The sequence below is a fragment of the Numida meleagris genome, chromosome 9 (genome assembly GCF_002078875.1).
Source record: "Numida meleagris isolate 19003 breed g44 Domestic line chromosome 9, NumMel1.0, whole genome shotgun sequence".
Lineage (NCBI taxonomy): Eukaryota > Metazoa > Chordata > Aves > Galliformes > Numididae > Numida > Numida meleagris.
In genome coordinates, this window is record NC_034417.1 from 5960007 (window position 1) to 5982851 (window position 22845).

The 22845-nt window shown below is 36.9% G+C and overlaps 1 protein-coding gene across 5 annotated transcripts in view; it reads left to right on the forward strand.

Annotated features, from left to right (window-relative positions):
- Nucleotides 1–22845, forward strand: part of THSD4 (thrombospondin type 1 domain containing 4) — a 296831-nt gene that overhangs the window by 270443 nt on the left and 3543 nt on the right. For all 5 annotated transcript variants that reach the window (XM_021407464.1, XM_021407463.1, XM_021407462.1 and 2 more), the window contains 8 exons: nucleotides 2225–2321; nucleotides 3216–3458; nucleotides 4182–4311; nucleotides 5788–5992; nucleotides 7019–7192; nucleotides 16269–16442; nucleotides 19001–19180; nucleotides 21369–21513. In XM_021407464.1, the coding sequence (XP_021263139.1) occupies nucleotides 2225–2321; nucleotides 3216–3458; nucleotides 4182–4311; nucleotides 5788–5992; nucleotides 7019–7192; nucleotides 16269–16442; nucleotides 19001–19180; nucleotides 21369–21513 (1348 nt within the window). The remainder of the gene's footprint in view (nucleotides 1–2224; nucleotides 2322–3215; nucleotides 3459–4181; nucleotides 4312–5787; nucleotides 5993–7018; nucleotides 7193–16268; nucleotides 16443–19000; nucleotides 19181–21368; nucleotides 21514–22845) is intronic.

Below are 22845 nucleotides of genomic sequence, written 5' to 3' on the forward strand. Positions count from 1 at the left end.
TAATGACCCAGGAAGAAATGGATCAGGAAATGGATTAAGCAGATATTTTCAAATAAATATCATAAAAAAGACTTCAGTTTAAATATATCTTAATGTTTTAATTTATACTTAGTCTATTTTTTTTCCTTTTACAGTGAGTGCAATAAAGCTGGCATGATGGACACAGCTTTATTAGTTTTGTTCAGTGGCTGGACTGATATCTGAGATGTTGCTTGTAGATATGAGGAATATTAGAATTTATTATAAGCTGTCAGCATAGAGTCTTCCTGTCTTTCTATATTTATTTTCCTACACTACACTGTATTGGAAGAGTGCTAGCTAAAAGAAAGTCAAGCGTCAGTAGGACCCAGCTTCTTTTACAAGTTTGAAATGTGTAGTCATACAGATACGATGTCTTCCTTCAGTCTTGGTGCTGCATGTAATTCTGTTTTCATCGAAAAATGACAGGTTTAATTAGCAAGATAGTAAGAAATACTTTACAAGTGTGAGGCACGCATTGCTACAAAGACTTTGGTCCACTATCTCAAAGCAACAGTGTTGTATAATTCCATCCTCTTTATGGGAAAGCTGTTACAATATATTCATAGGGATTTCAGTTAAGCTCTCTGTAATGTGCCAGTAAGTTGTTGAACTGTGATGGAAAAACCATGGAAACAGTTGGGAATCAGGTCCTGGAACCATCTTAAGAAGGGGGTCCTGATGCAGGAAGGTGAGGGGTATTCAGCAGCCAACTCCTCAATCCTTGGTTCTCTCAGGACTAAACACAAAGAGGGTGTATTTTTAAGTAACAAAGTAATGTTGGAAGGACCAGCCCTTATAGAAAATACTATGGACAGTGCATCATCAAATGGTCTAAAGTAAATGATCTCTAAGGGACATAGTTTAGAGAAAATAGCTATTATACTTGGCAAGGAAAAAGTGATTGTAGGACAAGGAAAAACAAAGGTTTGAGTCCTTAGCTGGTGTTAATTGGTGTGACCAATATGAAACCTTGAAGCATAAATCTCTTCTAGGTCATATAGCCAGTGGTAAAACATGATTTCTTTTGCCTTTTGGCTCATAGTTTGTCAGGACCAGTGAACTACTGCAAGCTCTGGGGTTTCATTTATTTATTTATTTTTAAGCAGATTTTAAGTTCAAGTGTACTTTGGGGCTTCTACCCCAAATTTAGAGAATTTAGGACTTGTAAAACAGTAGAAGCAGTTCTGAAGTAATTAAAGCTAAATGAGCGAAGTTAGCAGCTGATGGCATCTGTGCATTTCTGGTAAGGGTGTTCGGAGGCTCTCAGCAGCAAAGCCAGTTGAGACCTAGGGTATTCTGCTACCAGTTTTTAAGACTCTTATGAAGTCATATCTTGCTTAGGCTTTATTATGCCAGGCTGCTTAGGTGAGCACACAAGAACTGCCTTTGAGGTGTGCTCATGTCAGCTTGTGTGGGGTTGTGTAGCAGCCTTCTGAAACCAGTTGCACTTATTTTCATATTAAAAGCAGTGAAGTTTAAAGTTCCCACCTGTGTTCATAAGGAACACTTGAAAGAATTGTTTTGGCTTGCTGTAAAGTAGTGAGAAGAGTCTCTGGCTGCAAGTACATTATGTCTTCATTCAGTTGCAAATGATGGGTGCGTGATGCATGGAAGGGTGCAGGGGCACTCTCCAGTTGCCCTAATAATTATGTCGGCCTTTATAATCTGTTCACTTGAGCTTTGTTGAGTAATACATATGATGAGAGTAGTATAATATTAGTAACTTAGCTAGCTGGTTGTTGAGACACTACTGAGTGGTGCAGGGGTAGCTGCATGATGATTAAAGGAGCTGTTTGATTTGCATGTTCTCCATTCAGGTATATCTCATAAAACTTTACAAAGGCAGCTTGATTTATTGGTCAGAGTCTGTGGCACTTGTTTTTCTCTGCTTTGTTTCTTCCTTGCTCATGTTTCCTGAGGCATCTGCCGAGCTCCTCCTGTCGGTGTTTCAGTGACCACAGGACTGCCCAGGCCAGAGCTGGCCTACAGTTTATCTGCCATCTGCCATCACAAGCTATCTTGGTTTACAAACATAGTAACCTGTATTTTCTTATTTTTTCACTTTTAAACACAGTCATTAAGCATTATTTCTGTAACGACCAATGATAAATAATGTTACACAGTTGATCGGTTCAAGTATGTTTTTCAGTATTAGTCATATAATGAGTGGAAGAAGTGACTATATGACTGTTTTTCTTTTTAGATGATACATCAGCAGCCTAACCCAGGCATACATTATGAGTATATCATTCCAGGAGACAATGTCATTAGTCCTCAGCTGCTTGCTCACAGGAGGCCAGGTAAAATGCCACTATTTCCTATTACTAAGCATGTTCCGTTACCCAAGAAACTAATGGAGAAATCCATACCATTACATTCAGTGTAAGCAATTTGGGAAAGGCCCAGAATTTCACCCTGCTCATTGAAATAGAAGTCTGTGTAGATTTGTTAACTTAAGTGAATTTCTACTGACCTGAGTAGCTGGGAATATCATCATATATTTCTATTTTCAGCAATAATTTTGTTCTTAGAATGTTAACTATAGCTTTGCTTGAGCTGGATTGTTTTAACCATGTCTCACAAATGAGATCGTATGCGATTTTTCTTTTCAGAGTTTGAGCTAATTTAAAACAATCCTTCTCGTTTTCTCTTTCCTCTCCCAACCAGAGAGGATCAGACATAAAACTGGTACCTCTCCAAGCTAGAATCTGGACAGATCATGCTCCTGATTCTGTGCTGTGGAGAGGTGCTGTGTGCACCAATATGAAGTTCTGAAGGACAGTAGGGCCAAACTCGTTTGTAAATTTTCTACTTCTACTGTTCATGCCTTGAGAAATTTCTAAGTTTTTATGCAGTCTGTTCGTAATGAAGGACAGCTGTACTGTGATGTGAGGAGGCACAGAATTTAGAGTATGTTACAAAAAATGCTTTGGAAAATGTTGACAGTGCATTAATTCTACAGTGTGATTGGAGAGTCTTCAGTTCTTAATGTATTTGCTGGCTAAGACTTGGTTGTTTTAGTTTAAAACACAGTTTTCATAGACCAGTATTAGGAAGTCTCTGCATAGCAAATAAAAACTGCTTTCATGTTCGTTGATATGCCAGTGTTCTGATTATTAGTGGACTAAAACAGACTGATCGTTGCACGTGAGGTTCATTGTGTTCCCTTTTTTAAATATGTTTTCCATCATCAGGGGAGCCCTTGAATGGTCAGTTAGAAATGCCTGAAAGTACAAATCACAATGAGGACAATTTGCATAGGGAGACAGACACTCTCACTGGACAGTCAGTTGGAACTTTTCCAGTTATTCAGCCAGGAAGATTTCCTTCTCATCAGCCAGAAAACCAGGTGCCTGCTGTGCAGCTATCAAGACAAAACCGAGAATACAACTGGAAACAGATTGGAAAAACTGAGTGTACCACTACGTGTGGGAAAGGTAAGAGCTTTATACAGCATTCACAGAAAATAGATGACATACGGGAGGATTGCAGCATTGGAAAGGAGAAACGGGGAGGGAAGAAGCGTTGTGAATATTCAACAGCATAGCTGCACAAAAGATTGCTAAGTCTGGTGTTTTCTGTTAAATGATAAGTCAGCAGAAATAGAAAAATTAAAAATTGGAAGTACAAAGTATATAAATTAAAAGGGAGTGTGCAGCATTTGCTTTTGAAGGTAAATATTTTAGGATTTTGGGGCAAGCTGCTCTTTTACACCCTTGATACACAATAGCTTTCCTCAACATTCCTTGTTATTCTGTATACATCAGTTTGGCTTCTCCAGCTTTTGTCTGATAAACCCTTCATGCTTTTTGTACCTTTGTCAACAGTTTTGTGATCTTTACAGGAAGGTTTCACAGGAATTCCATCAGGTGTATCTTTACCTCCTCAAATATTGCTGGAACAGAAATGAGGTTTTCTTAGCTTTCCCTGTAATGCTGTGCTGTACTTTCTATGTACTAAGCACTTTGCTTAATATTACAATGTTAGCAGTATAGCTTTTGTGTCCATTTGGAAATTTTGGATAAAAACTTAGTGTGGATTTCTTGTTGTTGCGCTATGCTTGTTATGCTTTTCCTTTCTGCATCTGTTTTGGATTCTATTGCTATAAACAGCTTATATTGCAGAATCTTTTGCAACGTATCATTTAATTTTCCTTTTAGGGTCCCAGTACCCAGTTTTCCACTGTGTCAACAGAGTCACACATGAGGAAGTTCCTGAGAATTACTGTGACAGCAGCACCAAACCCATTCCAGAAGAGGAGGCCTGCAACATCTTCCCATGTCCAGCTTTGTAAGACGCTGTGGTTTAAGTCAAGTGAAATAATCCGATGTCATTGCAGTTTTGCAGGGGAATATCCAGACTAGCAAACTAGCTTGAACTTCTAGGCACCATGCACTTAACATTATGAAGTGCAGAGTATATTTCTTCCTTTAGTGATTTGTCTTCATCTCTTTTCATTGTAGCAGTAGCATTCAGAGAAGTCAAAAGGGAAGATATCAGCAAATGAGCCCAGGAATTTCTCAACTTTGTGTGGTTATTCAGGCACACACACTATACCTGTGGTTCTCTCTATGGGAACCTTTTTTTCCCCAAGTGACAGCCCTCTGCAAACACCTGTCTAAAGAAGAGGCTCTGTAGGTTATGTCACCTCACGTTGGATCAGTGGGCTGCAGTACCTACCTGTTCATTGCATGGTGTTATATTTAGAGATAAGATTTGCCTGATAGAACTCACAACAGCGCCCTCATAAACATGATCTCTCTTCTGGAATTCAGTAGTTCTTCAGCTCAGCTGAAAGACTGGATTTAAAAGTGGTAATCCTTGCTTCTAAAACTCCCAATATTGCAGGCTCAGGTGTGACTCTTCTGGAGCAATTTACTTAAAGATTTTTTCTACCATAAAGCATTTTTCTCACCTTTTTCTTTCTGACAACTCATATTAATTCAACTTTTTTTCTTTTTTCATTTTACTAAAGAGGTCAATATCAAGACTATAAACAGAGATGCGTAAATATTTTAAAATAAAACTTATGTATAAAATTTTTATATCAAAATATAAATACTAAAAAGAGTACAGGGATTTCACTCGTTCTTCACAGGAGTTCTGAAATAAAATGTTTGAATTGTTCAGATATTTCCTTTCCTTGTGTGTTATGCTTGAAACTAAAATTGAACAGGAAAGATGTAATGTTTATACAAAAAAGAAGTGCAGTGAAATCTTTGTTGTAATTAGAAAAATATATGTAGGGATTTTTTCTTCTCTTCAGTTAGATGTATTCAATGATCATTAGTCATTTCAGTTTTGGTGATGAATTAATGCCTGTTTGGAACAGGTAATTTTTGTGAGCCTTTGCTGAACTGAGTTCAGAAAAAAAAATATGCAATATGGTTTAAATCATTACAGGTAGAAATAGGTATCATTACAATAGGAATATATATTATAGATAGATTCTTTAAAACTAAAAAACATACAACAAAGCAACTCAACTATTAGTGACTTGATGTTTGTAATATGCTTTGGAACCATGAATTGTGCAATCTAAACACGTGCTTATTAGTACCATCCATTACAGCTAGATTGTTTGTAAGTATATAATGTTCTCTTCATAAAGGATTGTTTTGCATGCAAAGTTTTAAGTATTATTTCAAGATTCTTTACCAGTGTTAGAATCATGTCTTTATAGTACTGTAGGGATTAGCATTAGATGAATTTTATGAATCTTCACTGAAAAAGCTGCCCCCTTTTTTATATTTTCTTTTCCTTTAGTTGGGACATAGGGGAGTGGTCTGAGTGCAGCAAAACATGCGGCCTTGGTATGCAGCATCGACAGATCTTATGCAGGCAAATCTATGCCAACCGTACCTTGACAGTTCAGCAATACCGCTGTCATCACCTGGAGAAACCAGAGACCACCAGCACTTGCCAGCTGAAGATCTGCAGTGAATGGCAGATTAGGACAGAGTGGACTTCAGTAAGCATGACTAATTAGTTTGGGGCGTAAAGCCTCAGAAGAGAATAAGTATTTTCTTACAAGAATCACAAATTTAAAATTAAATTTGGTTTTCTTTAAAACAAGGAGTTGGAATGTGAATAGCCCTGGAAATAAGTGAATCTTAGTTCAGAAATAACCTGCATGATTGTGGTGATTAATGTTTTCAAAAATGTGAAAAAGAGTGATTGCCTAGAACAACACACACAGATATCTATGTACAGAAGCACTTAAGCTTTCTAAACAATGATTACTTTTTAGGACTCATTTAACCTTATCTATGTGTTAAGTATGGTGACAATCAGTAGTTGCTGTAACTATAACTGGTTGGTGACTATGCCAAGGTTCTCAGATAAACATAAGTAATACAATTTTGAGCTGTAATTTCTTTTTTGTTTACAGAGGTTCTGGCCAACATGACAACCGTCATAGATATTTCCATGGCCGTTGTGCAGAGAGGGGAAATATTCCCGTGTGTTAGGTGTAGTGATAATCAAGTCTCTTTCAGTTAGACATGAAACAAAGCAAAAAACTTTTACAGAGCTGCTGAATTATGTGGGTGGATAGACCACAGAAAATTCCAGCTGCTTGAAGAAAAGAGAGCAGAAGGCCTTAACTTTTAACAGGGATTCAAAATATGTTTTTCTTTTCCTTTCTCTGCCTCTGTATCTGTGTATAGACCTAAGATCAAAATTTTTCAGAATATGTCAACATGCTATTCAAATACCAGCAGTTCATTTTTATTAGATACAGCATGGCTCATTGGAGATAGAATCTGATTTTGTGTTTTTCAAATATATCTACATAGTATGCAGTAGAATGCTACAGACTGAAAATATGATTTTGAAACAACTAACACCTTTCTATTCCCCATTCCTAAAAATCTAAGTTGGTTCTGAAGCTTCTCTGGATATGTTATTAGAAGTAAATGAGCTATACATTTTCAACTCCTTGAGAAAGTTCATAAATCTTGTATAGAGTCCTGATGCAACCTACTGTTTGTTACAGTGTTCGGTACCTTGTGGAGTGGGGCAGAGGACCCGAGATGTGAAATGTGTCAGCAACCTTGGAGACATTGTTGATGATGAGGAATGTAACATGAAGCTGCGGCCAAATGATATCGAGAACTGTGACATGGGACCTTGTGCTAAGAGCTGGTTTCTTACAGAATGGAGCGATAGGGTAAGGCTTCTCATTATCTTTATGTGCTGCCAAATCTTCTAAAACAACTTAAGAGCATCAGAATTTTAAAAAATATAAATGTATCTAGCCATAGAAGGAGCGAACGTATTTTCCGTGTTTGTCTTTGATCTGTAAAACAGGCAAGAACATACAAAAAACAAGGATCTCAAGGGCATTGTGAGTTTGTGCTAGAAACAAGAATGCATAGATTGTGGGTGAATGGCCAAACATCTGGATTTAGCATTGGATCTGTGTGAACTTCCCAAAATACTGAGTGTGCTGAGATTTATTATTCTGCCTTGCTTAGCCCCAAGTCTTAATCTTCAGATTTTAGGAGTTTCCCTACTGTTTCTATAAGTGATGGAGGTTTGAGGTCTGATGTCTGGCTTTAAGTTGAAATCATAAAACAATTTTCCTATAGCTATTAAAAGGGGAGTACAACTTCACAAACTCAGGCAGGGTTGAATTTAGACTTTCTGTATTTCATGAATATAGATATTTCTTCATTCCGATGAGTCTGATTCTCAGCATGAGAACAATACAAAGAGTAATTTACCTTGCTTCATGGCTAGGCTCAGAGAAGTCGTTCAATGTTGGTACTCATATGCTTTCATTAAACGGCTGATGAACTTAGGCTAAGACAAAATTGGTGTTTTGGTCCCTCTCGTAGCTGATTACATATCAAATTTTATCTATCCACAAGTTGAGTTTTCATTCTCTATGAAATCCTGATTATATCTCCCTTTTTTTTGACTGGTTGTTTAGGCAGACAAATAATTTCAGTTATCATAGAAACAGAAAGATTTCTTAACTTCACAGATTCATTATTTGTATCATTTTGGTAGTATCTCTGGAAACTAGGATTATGTGTGAATTTGGGCACTCAAGAGATTTGCATCACCTTTCAGATGTAGAGAAGGGTGAGAAACTTCACAGATGAGAACAGTACGTGGTATGTCACATAATGTTAAAAAGACCAATCAAGTTTTGCTAAAATGAGAGACCTGCAGAACTTTCAAACTCCAGACAACTCAAATAGATTTTATAAAGGAAAAAAAAATGCTAATATGTTACTAAGTATTTGCAGTTATAATTTGAACTTTTTTTTCCCAATTGTTACTCACTCAGTGTACATTCTTGCATAGCAATGGTAGAAAGGTATCCACTGAATTACAGATATTAGTGGAAATGGAAAAGATTTTGCTGTTGGGTAAACGACTTATGGGGGAGAGGAGGGAAAATATTTTCAGCTACTATCATCAGCTAATACAGTTCTACCACATAATGCACACACAGTCCAATGAAGTTTCTAGAATCCAGATTTTGTTTGTTATCCTACACTGACATTTTGTATGCTGCAGTATTAGAAGTACTTTTTGTAGCTGAAGGCTGGGACTGCAGAATGTTATTATGCTTATTTGTATGTATTAAATGAGACATAGAAGTGAAGCAGGTAATGTGGAAAAAGCCAAAGCTTTTTCTTATGGCAAATGTGTTAGGGTCAAAGAGTAAATAATGGATTTTTTACCTTCTCAGCTTTTATAAGTGAACAAATTAATTACTTCCAAATGCTTGCTACTGTAGCTGGCAATATTCACCATCGCTTCTGCCAGCAATTGGTTTGAAGTTTGATTCAAAAAGAAGAGTAGAAGAAACAGCTCATTTCAAGAGCCAAAAAAAAAAAAATAGATTCGGACTGGAATGTGCAGAATCTTCTATGGCTCATGCATAAATAATAAGGATGTTCAGAAACATTTCATATCCGTGATTCCAGTGAAAGCCAGTGCAGTGTAGGAGCAGTCAAATGCTTTGCAAAGCCAGGGTGTTGGCCATTAGCTTTCTTACAGTGCCTTTCATCAGCTGTTTTTTGGGATCAGACTTCTCTCTTTGTTGAGTAATAAGTCTGCTGAAAGACACAGAGTAGGAGAATTTTGTCATGGAGTGGAAATGGGCGTTGCTGGTTGTATGGGATTTGTATGTGTAATCTCCCTAAACAATTCTTTAAATAATACTTTAAGCCAAGCCACATTTCAGCAAAAAGCACAAGTCAGTGATGGGCAGCCCACAAATGGTTCCGATAAGCTGCCAAAAGTTCAGATGGTTAAAGAAAGCTTGTTCAAACCTGTTGAGTCTGCAGAACTGTGGTGGAAATCTCACAAGAACAGACCTTCTTTGTGAGATTTATTACATGCCTACTTCAAGGCCCAGATGGAAATACCACAGAACAGTCTTTCCCATTGTATTTTGACATTACAGCCGTGGCTAGAATTAAGAGGTAAAAGAACCCGTGACGTTTTAGAACGTTGGAACTTTAAAATGGTTGAGCTCGAACTTGATTACAGTCATAAGAGAAGGCCTGATCCGTACTTTCCTGAACCTATTTTGCAAACACTTCATGTCTACTGGTGCATTTGCAGCAAGTAAAGATTTCCAGAGACCTGTCAGAGATTGGTTAAGTACATCCTTTCTCTTTCAGCAAGGTGTAGATCAAAGTTGCCTGTGGAGAATTGTGATGAATGGAGTATTTCAGTAGAGATTTGGTTAATTATTGAATCATCGGGAAAAACAGTATATTAACATAAAAATGACACTGCGCTTTGCTACTGGCTTGTTAAATTTCACAATTTGATAACTGAAAGCTGTTTAGAGAGGGCTGCTCTGAAAGCAGTAGAGGCTGAACCTTCCTACCTATATTCTGTGATAGTTTGCCATGTGACAGATGGCAGCAGAGGGGCTGTCTGACAAAATGGTGTCTGATGTGGAAGTGCAGATAATGCAAGGGTATGGAATTGAATTCCTCCATGCAGAAAAAACTGCAACATTGACATTCATTGATGCTTGATGAATGTTTATGGAGACCAACCAGTGGATGTGAGCACAGTGAGGAGGTGGATGGTGCATTTCAGCAGTAGCGACAGTGACAGTGGGGCACCTCCACTGGTGCAAGTCTTTATGAGCGTGGCGTGCAGGCTGTTGTTCGCAGCTGTCAAAAATGAGTAACTAATGGGGGTGACTATGCTGAAAAGAGTTGTTTTGTAGCTGAGAACTTTCTCTATCAAATAGTGTTTGTGTGCTTTTTATATCGGTTATAGTTCCCATGGAAATAAATAGGATGCATTACTTTCAGAGCAACCTACATATTTTCTGAAAATTACAAATTCTGATATTTGTCCTTGAAGTAGTTGTAAATACCATATACTGATATTTCCCAGGCTCTATTTGAAACAAATTTATTTTTTTTTTACTAATTTTAGTGGGAAAGAAAGTGTAGATTAAAAGTCTCTAGCAAGACTCATCTGACTTTGTATGTGCCTATATGTAGTACGTTTATGTGTACGCTTATTTCTCTTCAGTATAAATGAAGAGGATTGACGTTAGCTTCATGACTTTGTCCTCTACATTATCTTTAATTCTATTTACATTTAGACAATCTAGGCAAACCTTCATGATGTACTTAAATGCATTTGTGGAAAGTTGGCTTCCTGTCTCATAATTCTCATAGGGTGGAATACTGTATTAAAACTGCAGAGATCCACCTAACTGCATGCTTTAATCAGCAGAGTAATGCCAGTGAACCTTACTGAACTCAGCAACAAAACCAGATTGATGGGAGTAGATGAGATTGTTGCAAACATTTCACGACTGATTGTTTGACAGCTCTAATTTCTGGAAAGATTACTTCTCCTATGGGTCAAAAGCAGGAAACTGCATTCTTCTGATTTACAGCAGTGGGAGATTCATCAATGTTTTCTGCCAACTATCTGCAGGGTTCTCGCATTTTTATTAATTCCTCATTGCTATCTCCTCTGTTCATTTGTTTCTCATTTTAGATTTACAGCATTCTTAGGGAAAAAAAAAGCCAAAATATAGACAATTCTTAAATGTTAATGAGATTCTGAGGCCAAAATAAACTATAAGGAGAAAGAAAAGATGTTACTCACCACCAATCAAAATCCAGAATGATCAAACGTGCTCTGGGTTTCAGTTTTTTAGAAGGAGTAACTGCAATGCTTCCAGTATACTACAGAACGTTTCTGTAGTGTCTTTCATTAGAGAATTACAGTGTGCTTTGTAAAAATTAGTGCTTTATTCCTCACAAACCTACAGCGTTACCTAACAGGTGCAGGTGGGTGTGTTGACTGGTCAAAGGTGGAACCACCAAAGTGTGTTGTGGCTCACACTCTTCTTTGCCAGTTTTTTATTAAAATCTGTATAGCTTGAGTAAAATCTCCTAGAACCTGAAAAGATAAAGGCAAAAATGCCACTATGGAGCTTGTGCAAGTGTCTGGTTATCTTTTATTATCGCTGTTTTCAATGTAAACTGAGAACGAGACTAAATATCATTTTCCATGTGGAAATCATATAAAAACAGAAGTTCTCTATGCTTAAATTTGTGACTAACTTCATGATTTGCAAAATGAAATGCATAGCCAGGGGAGTTTTGAAGGAGACATGGATAGAAGAGTGGCCAAAACCTACATAGAATATTTTTTCTTCTCCTCAGCTGATCTCTCTTTGACAAAATTCATTTGCTTTACACTTTCTAAATTACTTCTGACTGCCAAAAGCAAACTGCTTTGCTTAAAGGTAGATAAGAGAGCTCTGGTGAGTGCACAGTGCTGTCATATCTTTGGTTTTAAAGGAAAGATGGGCAACTTAATACTGGAAATTATGCAGAGATTAGGATTACAGTAAGGCAGGCTAGTATTTCATCACAGAACAATGACATTAATTACAAACATGCCTGGTGTTCACAAAAATACTAAAAGTATTTAACTCCTAATATTTGTATAACTTACTTTTCCATGTCTCCCAGAAATCAAATTCTGAAAGTCTAATTTTTTACTAAATCAAATCACGTATGGAGGCACTGCCATTTCCAAGGTCAAATACTTTTAAAATCTATTGTTCTATTATTTCCGTTGTGCCTACCACTGGGTCTCTATCTGTTCACCTGCCAAAAGCCTCACATAAGCCTTCATCTTGTTTTGGGAGATCTAATGCATGGAAAGCGTAGCCTTGTACTTCAGTGACCATTATTTTCCCCTACCTGCCCTACTGGCCTCATTCAGGCAAATCAGTGTCATCATCCACAGCCCAGAACTGACAGCCTTCTTCACTCTATACCTGTAGCCCTGTATTTATTTGAATACATCTGAAAAGAATGTCCTGTTTTTCTTATATCCTATGGGAAGTTAGGTTTGCCCATATACTCAGCAGTACTAAATTTACTGATGCTCCAGTGCAGAAGTAGAAATCAACTCCAAAAGCTTTTTCAGCAGGATTAATTCTTCAAGCTCAACTCTGCGCTGACATATGTAACCTCTTTCTGGACTTTGAATTTTGATAGCTTACTATAACTCATTAGCTTTTTGGATAGGTGCACCCTGTAGGGTTTTAGATAGATCGATAAAAAGCCTTCTGCTTTGTCCAAATTGGGAATGTGAAGTGGTGAAGCAGGGCTCTGGGCAGCCTGGTCCACTGGTTAGCAACTCTGCGCACAGCAGGGGGGTTGAAACTAGATGATCATTATGGTCCTTTTCAACCCAGGCCGTTCTATGGTTCTGTGATTCTATGATGCAAAAATCATCATGGCAGGGGCCTTGCCAGCCAGGGCCTGCAGCATCCCAGTTTGGTGGCCAGGGCTGGCTGAGAGGTGGCAGCCAGGTGCACAGAGGAGTCCAAAAGAAACAAGATCATGGTGATGAGGCAGGTCCAAGAAGTTAATTCAGGTTAGGTCCAGTGACAGTAACCAGTGTCAGACAAAGCCCAGAGATTGCTAGGCGGGTCCGTGGTGATGAGGCAGGGTTAAGACCAAGCTGGGAAGCAAGGCCAAGGGTGAAGCATCAGTGAAGCCCATGGCAAAGCTGTGGCTGAGGACAGGCACATTGGAATAGAGCTCATTGAGATCCCCTGGGCCCATGAGCAGGGGGCGTAGGTGGAGACCCTGGACAAGGCTTGTCAGGGCCAATCAGGCTTACTGGTGCCCTGAGACATCTTCACCACTTCAAAGGCCAGTGCTATTTATTCTGAGCTGGAATACTTCAGAGGTCTTCGGTAATACATAAGTAGCAACAGTGTTAGCAGCCACTCACAAGGAAAGTAGCAGTGCACATGTAGAAGCAATCATGATCCGGCTGAAGTGTTTAAGCTTATTTCTAAACTTTCTAAACTTTTGTTTCCTTGGAAGGATAGTCTGCTGGACTAAATGTAGGACCAGTCTCACTTCTGATGCAGCGTCTACTATATACGTTGATGCACTCTGAAGGGAAATCATTTAAGTAACAGTATCTTAAAGTTTGGCAATACATAAGGATACTTCAGACACAACCCCTCTTTTTTTTTTTTTTTTTTTTTAAGAAATCAAGACTGATCTCAACAGTGTTAATGTTCTTTGAGTCTCATGTCTTGGAATTGTGGCTGGAAGTGAGCTTCTGAAATCATGGTTCTTAGTTTTGTACTGACAAACCAAAGCTTGCAAAATCCCTCTAAAATCTGTTATCTGAAAGGATAATGATACTGGTCTTTTCAGAAGGCAAATAATGCTAAGATGTTTCAAAAATAGGTCTTCAATTTCATTTTTTGCAGTACTGTAACATTGGTAGAATAATGCCCCCAGTTGAGGGCAGTGTGTAGTACTCGTGCATTAGTGAAAGGGAACAGGCATAATTTCAAAGCTTTTACTTGCTTGGCTGTTCCCTGTGGATGGGACAAAATTTCAGGCTTCCACTTACAGTTTTTCAAGTTTGCAGGAACTAGCCTCGTGTTCTTGGGCTGATGTTAAAATTCTTTTCTGGCAGCTGTCAGAACATTGATATCTTTTTAATTCTTTTTTTTTTTTTTTTTAGAAGACTTCATAGCAAGATGAAATATCTTGTGAACTGATTAATACTGTTAGAAATACAGAGAAGATTTCGATGAATTTCTTGATGCTGGTATTGAAATGGCTGGCCAAGCTAAAAAAAAAATTTTTTTTTTTGTTAACGGGAATGGAAAGTTTCTAAAACTGAATTAATGAAGGAAGGACACCAGGAAGACAGGAAATGACAGACTCCTTAAAATTAGGGAGGGTGTTCCACAGACTAACATTTCTGAAGGGATTTCTGCCAATTAAAACAAAAAAGTGAAACAAAATATCTTTACTAACAGGATCAGAAAAGAGAAGTTGCAGATCATGAAAGTTCTTTTCAGGTTTTGTAACAAAACATGCCATACGCTGTTAGGCTATGGCAGTCAATATGTATTAATGTGACAAATCAATGGCACAAAATTGAAAGTAGTGGGTGTGTCAATTGCAAAAGCCAAAGGGAGAGGATTTATTATCCAAACACTCCCTACTAAATTCCTTGAACTTTGGAAATTATGGCTTTCACTGGGAAGATTTTTATTGGAAGGAAGGAAAAAAAGAGTGGGGGGGGGGGAGCAGGAGGGGATGTGGAAACCTGAACTCCGAAACATTCAGGTTTAAGTTTGCTGTATAAATCCTCTGAGGGTAGCTAATCTGTAGAAAAATCCTATGGCTGAGGGTGGGACAATCCAGTGCCTTCCCATTTGGTATTTCCTTTGATATGTAAGCCTAGTTAATACATAATCATTTAAAACACAATACTGTGGAGATTTTCTGGATTAATTTATTGACTAAACTTATTCTCAGCTCTGTTTTGTTTGCAAAGCAGGAAAGCCAATTAGATTGTCAAATGAAAATTACTCTAGAAATAAGAAAAGGATTTGCAGAGTAGATGCACACTTCTCTGTGCATAATGTATTTGAACATACTTCCCTGGGATAAAATATGAACAGGCAGAAAACTTATTTCAGTACAGTGGGTTTGAAAGGCAGCCATTTGTGAGGCTCAGTTAATCGGTTTACCTAGGAGTGGAACATTTTGAAATGAGTTTAGTTTAGGTTTAGTTTACATAGAGGAGAAAATGCTCAGTGCTAGCACAATGTACATCATCCCAGTATTTCCAAAACACTGTCAGTTTACCTTGAAAAGACCTCCTCAGTCATCAAATTTGGTTTGCTGAGGAACTGAGTCTATTTTACTCTGTATGAAAATGGAAATTGTTGTTGTGCACCACAACAAAAAATATAAGGTTCATTATGTTACTTACAGGAATCGTTTAAGAGATGCTCAGTTATTTGATCTTGCAGATGCAGGAAGAAGTCATTCCAAACTGTGAGCAGTTTTTTCCTACTCCAGTGGAGTACATGAGAGTATCTTTAAATTCTGAATTTCTAGTTATTCCAGAATTGTATATTATTTAAAAAGTACTTGTAAAAAGTTGAATTACTTTCTTAGCTATCAAAATATAGCAGTGAAAATCTGAGAATGGTGAATATTAGTTATTGGGATGTCATTATCATCAGTAAGCAACACTGAATTTTAACTTTATGGTCAGCTCTTCTGCTAAAACTATACTTGATAACTTAAAATTGAAACATGATGGGTAATAACTAGTGACCGTTAAAATTATTTGCAGAGGGCTTACCTGAGTCTTTGGAAACTACTTGTCACAGAAGTTTACATTTTGTGCTCTACTGTGCTCTATCAACCAGCAATATGGAAAAGTTCCAGGATGGGCAATGCTGTCATTTGTCTCCCAATGTCAACAGCACGTGCTGCCAGCAGCCCTCAGAGTCTTCCTCACCTCATACTTTTTTATCAGTGTAAGAGTTCTCCAGGCTGACAGCGTGAATGGTCAGAGGAGAAGCTCATGAAACGGCTTCCTGAAAAGCTGCTTGTTGAAATTGTCACTTTTCAGATGCATTAATTGATAGGAAAAATGTCTGTGAAATTAAAATTGAAAATATTAACAGACAGGAAGATGGAAGGAAAACTAAGAACGCTTTTTAAAAGCTACAAGAAATCTTTTTTTTTCAAGTTCTTTCATTAGTGATTATAACGGACAGATACTAGCTGTCCTGTATTCAAAGGTATAAAACTGTAACATGATTTACTATAACTGAATTATAAGTAAAAATAATCGATGTTGCATTCATTTCTTTTCCTTCTCATTTCATTGCTCTCTGGAGGATGAACTAGTGAGCACTTGTTATGTCTTCTGCTCCTCAGTGTTCTGCAGAATGCGGTGATGGGATCCGCACACGTTCCGTGGTTTGTATGACCAATCATGTCAGCAGTTTGCCTCTGGAAGGCTGTGGCAATAACAGACCCTCTGAAACAACTCCCTGTAATAATGGGCCCTGTGCTGGTAAAGTGGAGTGGTTTGCTGGGAGCTGGTCACAGGTAAGCTTTACATTTAACACATCTATGTGTTTGCTGTGGGCATTTTAATCTTTTTTTTTTCCCACTCAAGGAAGATGTGTGCCATGTCTACGTCTCTGTGGAATGTTTGGATACCTTTTTTTCTGTATTTTACTGAAGTAATGGTCACTGCTTTTCTTCACCTGCTTTTTTTATTATTTTTTTTTTTACTTTGATGAAAATAAAGCTGTCTTCTTTTCCTCCTTACCTTAATTTTTATTTCTCTTCTACTGACCCATTGTTTTTATAAAAAGAGATATCAGAAAGGTATTAATTAAGATCCTTTGTAATCATGTAATGTATATCTATGGAATGGGTAGAGGCAATAGCCAAAAGATGCAAAATAAGACAGCAGCAGTGACTAAAACCAAACGCTGGCTTCTGTTTTGTTGTGCTGAAGCTTGTTATGATAGATGAAAAGAACAAAATCTGGTTAGTGGCCAGTATTGTGACATTCCTTTTTCAAGACAAATAGTTTCCTTGAGCTACACATCAATGTTCTTCCTCATTCTTCCTAAACATTTCTGCTGTCAGAATCAAAGGAATTTCAGAAGCAGTCAGCTGGTGCCCAGACATTGACGTCCATTTGTATAGGCTCTGTGAGCTACATGATGGCTGGCACCTGCATTTCTTCAGGTTGTTAGGGAAAAGTCTCTTGGCTATGCTGTTCACTCACTGCATTTCAGAGTCCAGTTGGTAAGGAGTTGGAAATTAAACTGGTACAGCTGAGATGGACATTTACATGAATATGCTTCCAAGTGTAAGTGATAATTATTACTGTTCGACAACACAAATAATAACTTCAGATTTAAAACATGCAGTTTTAATAACATAAAATCTGAGCCTTGTTACTTAGACTGCTCCATGCAGGTGAATAGGAACTTTGTACTCATTCTTGTTATCACTGAAAGAAGTGTACAGTACGATCATCCTAGTTCTCTCCATTCTGGTCTGAATAAGGAAGTTTCTTTCCTTTACAATTTCCTGTTCTCTTAAGTCCAGTTCATCTTCTTTGCTTGTATGAGATGGAGTTATGTTTGATGCATACCAATGGAGCAAAGTATTTGCTATATAGTATGTGAAAGAAGTGTCTGACAACATCTGTTCTACCAGCCAAATCCTGACTTTAAATACCATAATGAAAGCAGACAGTCAGTAGACCAGAGCAGGGAGCACTGGTGGATGACATTCTGCGTTGTGCTCCGTTAGAGCCGGGAATTTTAAGGCATTGTCTGTTGGAAGAACCGTTAAAAGAGAGCAGTGACGGAGGTGTTCATTGTTAAAAGAAAGTATATTGTATTACTTTGTACAGTATTTATTTAGGTGCATTCATTTTCATTCATCTCGTGTTCGGGGCAGTATCACAAATTCCACTCAAAATATAAACAAATAAAAATAACATTTAATTGTTTACGTCTAGAATAAGCCTTTGAAAATCATATCCTTTTACACAGTATAGAAACCCATACATTGCTGTAATCATCTTCTTTGAAAACATTTTTAAAGTGCCAGGAGTGGTATTATTTGTGTATTTAACCTTTAAATGAGCAGTGCGAGTCCACGTGAGCTAAATTTGCTTTTCAGAACTGGAACCAACACTGCAACACATAGATACTTGCCAACATGAAAAGCACACTGTGGCAATCAAGGCATTTTCTTAAAGCCACAAAATGTGGGGGTGTGTAAAGCTCCAGAACAGTGCTCTAACTTTGGAACCTCAAAGAAAGGTTCAGTGCATGCAATCCTGCTTCAGCCAGAAGCAGTAACACTGTTTATGAAGAAACTAAGTTATGCTTCTCTTTTTATTAGAAAAATTCAAGTCTATTTCTGTTTGTAGCTATGGATAAAATGAAACTTCTACGCCTCTCCATAAAGCACACTTGTAGTCATCTCTCTTATTCTTCTCAACAATAATTAGATACACATTTTCAGTCTTTTGTAGCACTTGGAATAAATACAAATAGTTCTAGCCACTGTAACCATTTTTAAGATTTAAAGTTAAATACATAATACCCAGAACTTGCAGTCCATTTTCACTTGATGAATTAAGTCATTACTATGTCCTGTAGCATTTTCCTGTGACTAGTTCCTAATTGTGACCACTGGGTACTATGTCAGTGCTACATACAAACAATAACAACCCAAGGGTTATCTGGGTTACTATTTTAGGTCTGAGGGAAAAAATCCCTATGGTAGGTGCTTATGAAATACTTTACCCATTTCCTTCCTCCTTAAGTCATACATATACCAGAAATTGAAGGAAGGGTATAGTTAAATTAATTTTACTGAGGAAAGAACCTATTAAAAGAAGGTGATGAGTTTTGGTTGATGGTGACTAAATACGTAATCAAAAATAGGGAGTAAGCAATGCTTTATAAGTTTTCCTGATGAATATTAATTTTAAGTACAAGTTCATGAGTGTGTATGTGTGTGTATTTTATTTAAGGAACAGGTGATGTGGACAAATACATTACTTCAGAAACAAGTTGAAGGACATAGTAGAATAAGAAATCCCACTCCTTTTTTGTTCTCTGATACAGTGCTCTACTGAATGTGGTGGTGGAACTCAACAGAGAGAAGTCATTTGTGTTAGGAAAACTGAAGGCAATTTTGATGTTTTGAACCCCTATGAATGCTCGTATTTGGAAAGGCCTCCCAGCCAGCAATCCTGCTACCTCAAACCCTGTGGATCGAAGTGGTTCCATACAGAATGGAGCACAGTAAGTCTGCCATGCTTTTCTATGGCTTGTTTTGTTTGAGATATCTTTTTGTTAACAGCATTTGTTAATTAATCATTAAATAAGGCTTAATCTTGCATAGCGATGATACTAAAAAGAAAGCATACTACTCATTATTCAGTGGAGCTTATGCTTCAGTTTGAGTTCCAATAGTCAGGAACCTTGGGAAAATTCTTCATCCAAGTGAAACAAAATTATCTTTTTTTCCTCACTTTCAGTAAATGAGTGCTGTCCTAGCTCTTTTCAGAAGAAAGAATGTAGAATGATTTTAACAAATTAAATCTGATGAAGGGAATCCTAATCTTTCTTCCTTATTTTGCAGATGTGTATAGGCGTTTATTTGAAAGTAAAGATCCAAATTAATCTCATAGTAAAGACATGTAGATTTAAGTATCTCTTCTGATGTTGCTGTAAACTATTTTAATTCTTTACTGTTAGTTTAGGTTACATAACTTTAACTAGCAAACTCATTTTCAAATATAACCCTACAAGTATGTAGCCACAAGAGATCCAGACGTGCATCCACAGCACACAGCAGATAAATTCTTTCAGAAAGTGAAAATATATGCTCTCTTTCACAGGCATGGAAGAAAGAAGCTGTTAAAACTAAGAAACTGATAGGAGCTTAGAGATCGCTGGTCACTGTTTATGTCCCTATTCCTAAGAAGTATCTTAAAGTCATTAAAGGTTTAAGCCTTTGTGACCACCTCCTTATTGTACAAAAGCATATGGTAGCTGAGGGTTTCCAAGATCATACTCCAAGCATTTTTCTGTTGTCCTTCTGATACCACATACTTTTTAGATAATAGTATTTCTTACTGTTAAACCTGAAGACAAAGGATTAGGGGATTAGTTGTGATCAGAATAGGTGTTTCAGAGCCTCCTGTATGAGGTTTTGGAACTTTCCAGTTCATATCTTCAGGAGACATTTTATCTGATCCAGAATAAATGACATGACCTCTTCAGTCATGGAGGTTTAATGGCAGGCTAATGCAGAATGTTAGGTTTTATGTATAGTACATTGTACGTAGCATCTAAATTCTATCTTGGTTCCATTTTAAGTACTTTAAGATCTCTACAAGAAGTTGGGTTGTTTTTTTTTTTTTTTTTGCTGTTGTTGTTCAATGTAGGATAATTACAATATTCTATATAGGCATGTAATGAGTAATTATAAAAAAAACTGAATATATTCTTTTATTCTTGCAGAAGAGCTGTATGACAAGATCAAAGAACCATTTAAGACTCTATTATTGGGAATATTTCAGTTTACTACAATACCTGATTTTATGTTAGTGATAAGTTGTTTTTGCAATGTTAGGGAAAAAAAATCTATGCCAAAAAAGTCAGAAAAGATTCTGTCTACTTTGGGGGTATTAAAGTTTCAATAATTATAAATGACCCAGGCTTAATTAAGCTTGTGAGCATTTAGGTCTTACTGGACAGTGAGCCAAAACTGAAAGACCTCACTCAGACAAAATTCTTAAAGTCAACAGGGGATTTGCTTCAATGATAATTTGTGTAATAATTGACTTTGGAAATACCAGGACTAGGAATTACGAAAGTCTTTGGCTTTGAAACTGATTTTGAAGGAACACAGAAATATTTTCTTTAGAAATTAAAAGAAACTTATAATGCTTAGTAAATCACTGTGCTGAAAGAATTGGAAAACAAGCAAGCACTAGACAAACAGCAATTAAAATGATTCCTTATTGTATATAAGTGGAGGCAAAAGGGCAGTGAAGGCCAGTGCAGTCAAGTAGTTCAGTACAGGAAGTTCTTGAAGTAAGGAACATGAACACTGTGGAAAGAGTAGATTTGGGAGATATATATATATATATATATACATAAATAAGCAGAGGAGAATAAGTCTAATTAGAGAAGCAGGAAGCTAACTAATTCAGAGAGGGAAACATTCTTGCATGCTTTCATTTGCAGAGTCTAGCACAGTTATTTGTTCAGTTGCCCCCTATAGACAGGAATGTATTTGAATTTTAAAGGAAATTGCACATCTAAGTTAAGGACTTTATAATTAGAAACAAAAACACTACAGAAGTGGAGAAGTTGATAAAAGGCTACAGTGATTTACATGGATCTGTCTTTCAGGCTCCCGTTTTTGTCACTATATTAGCAAATCTCTTACAGTCTTCTTGAACGTCGTTTTTTGTTGCAGTGTTCCAAATCCTGTGAAGGAGGATTTAGAGTTCGAGAGGTACGATGTCTATCAGATGACATGACAACCAGTACTCACTGTGATCCACAACTTAAACCTGAAGAAAAAGAACCATGTAACACACAAGACTGTATCCCTGAAATAGGTAAAGTAGAGGAACTTTGTGTTTTAACCATGGGACTCCATCTAGTGGAGACAATATTTAACGATCTTGCAGAGGTAGAGTTTTTCTTTCTCGAGTACAGAGTTTTGTTCTTACACAAACTCTGGCTCTTTTCTGTGGTTAAAGAAGGTTTTTGTTTTCATTTCTGATTAAAAATTCTTTTTTCTTTTGAAGTACTTAAAAATTGGCTTTCTTTTAAAGTTGTCAAGAGTGAGAAATACGCTTCTGTGGAAATGGCACAAACAGGTGTTTTTATGCAACCTCCTTGCATTCTTAATTGTTTCACTTTGCGGAGTCTTGAAAAAAAAAAAAGATCAGGTATCATATCATATACTGTGTTTGGTAATAGGTTCTATAATAAGCAATAAATATAATAAACAATAACATTTAATATAAGAACATAAATAGAAAACACTGTTTTTCTTGTTTCTAAGCTTCCAGTGTGGCTTGAGCACTTTTTCCTCAAGATTTTGAAGACATTATGGGCAATTAAGTCATTTTATTTTCTACATAGTAAATACACACATCAGGTTTATCAGGCATTAAAATTAGTCATTCTTCTCCTACAGATTTGACTTTAACAGTGATGAGAATGCTAGAGAAAGGAAAATGCAAGCATTCAGAAATAGTTTGAACTTGTGTTCTTCAACAATTGTTCTAATAATGAGAATTATTCTTTAACATAAGTTAATTACTTTAAAAACTGGTATACAGGTATTATACAGTTGTACAATACTATTGTACTACTGTTGTTGTTTCTTCTCTATTTAAAACAGACTTGTACAGAATGGATCATTTTTATAAACAATATTAGCATTTTGTCATTTGGTCTTTTTCTTAACTCCTCAGTTTCAATAATCACTTAATTGTATGAAAATATTAGCTGTCACTTAAAATCTGTTTCCAACTAACCATGTTGATTGTGAAGGAAAACTTGAAAATGTGAGCAGACTACATCGAAGTAATTAGGAAGTAATGGGGAATGTTAAGAACACCAATTGTTTTGTTTGTTTGATTGTTTTTGGTTTTGTTTTTATCTGGTTATTTTCAACCAATCTCAATATTTGCAATGAGGGTGGTGGTTTACTCAGCAATGGTTTATTTAAACTTGCTATTACTTGAAAATTTGCAGGTTCTGTGGCCATCTGTGCACTGCCACAGGAGTTTAGTACCTAGGAATCTAAAAATGGAGAGGTACCTATGCAGAAAAAACTAGAAACTTTCCAATCATCTTTATTTAAGCCAAATTTTTAAGTATATATGAGGATAGTTACGCTTCATCCAAGTCTTGATCAAATGTGGAAAAACTTTAAT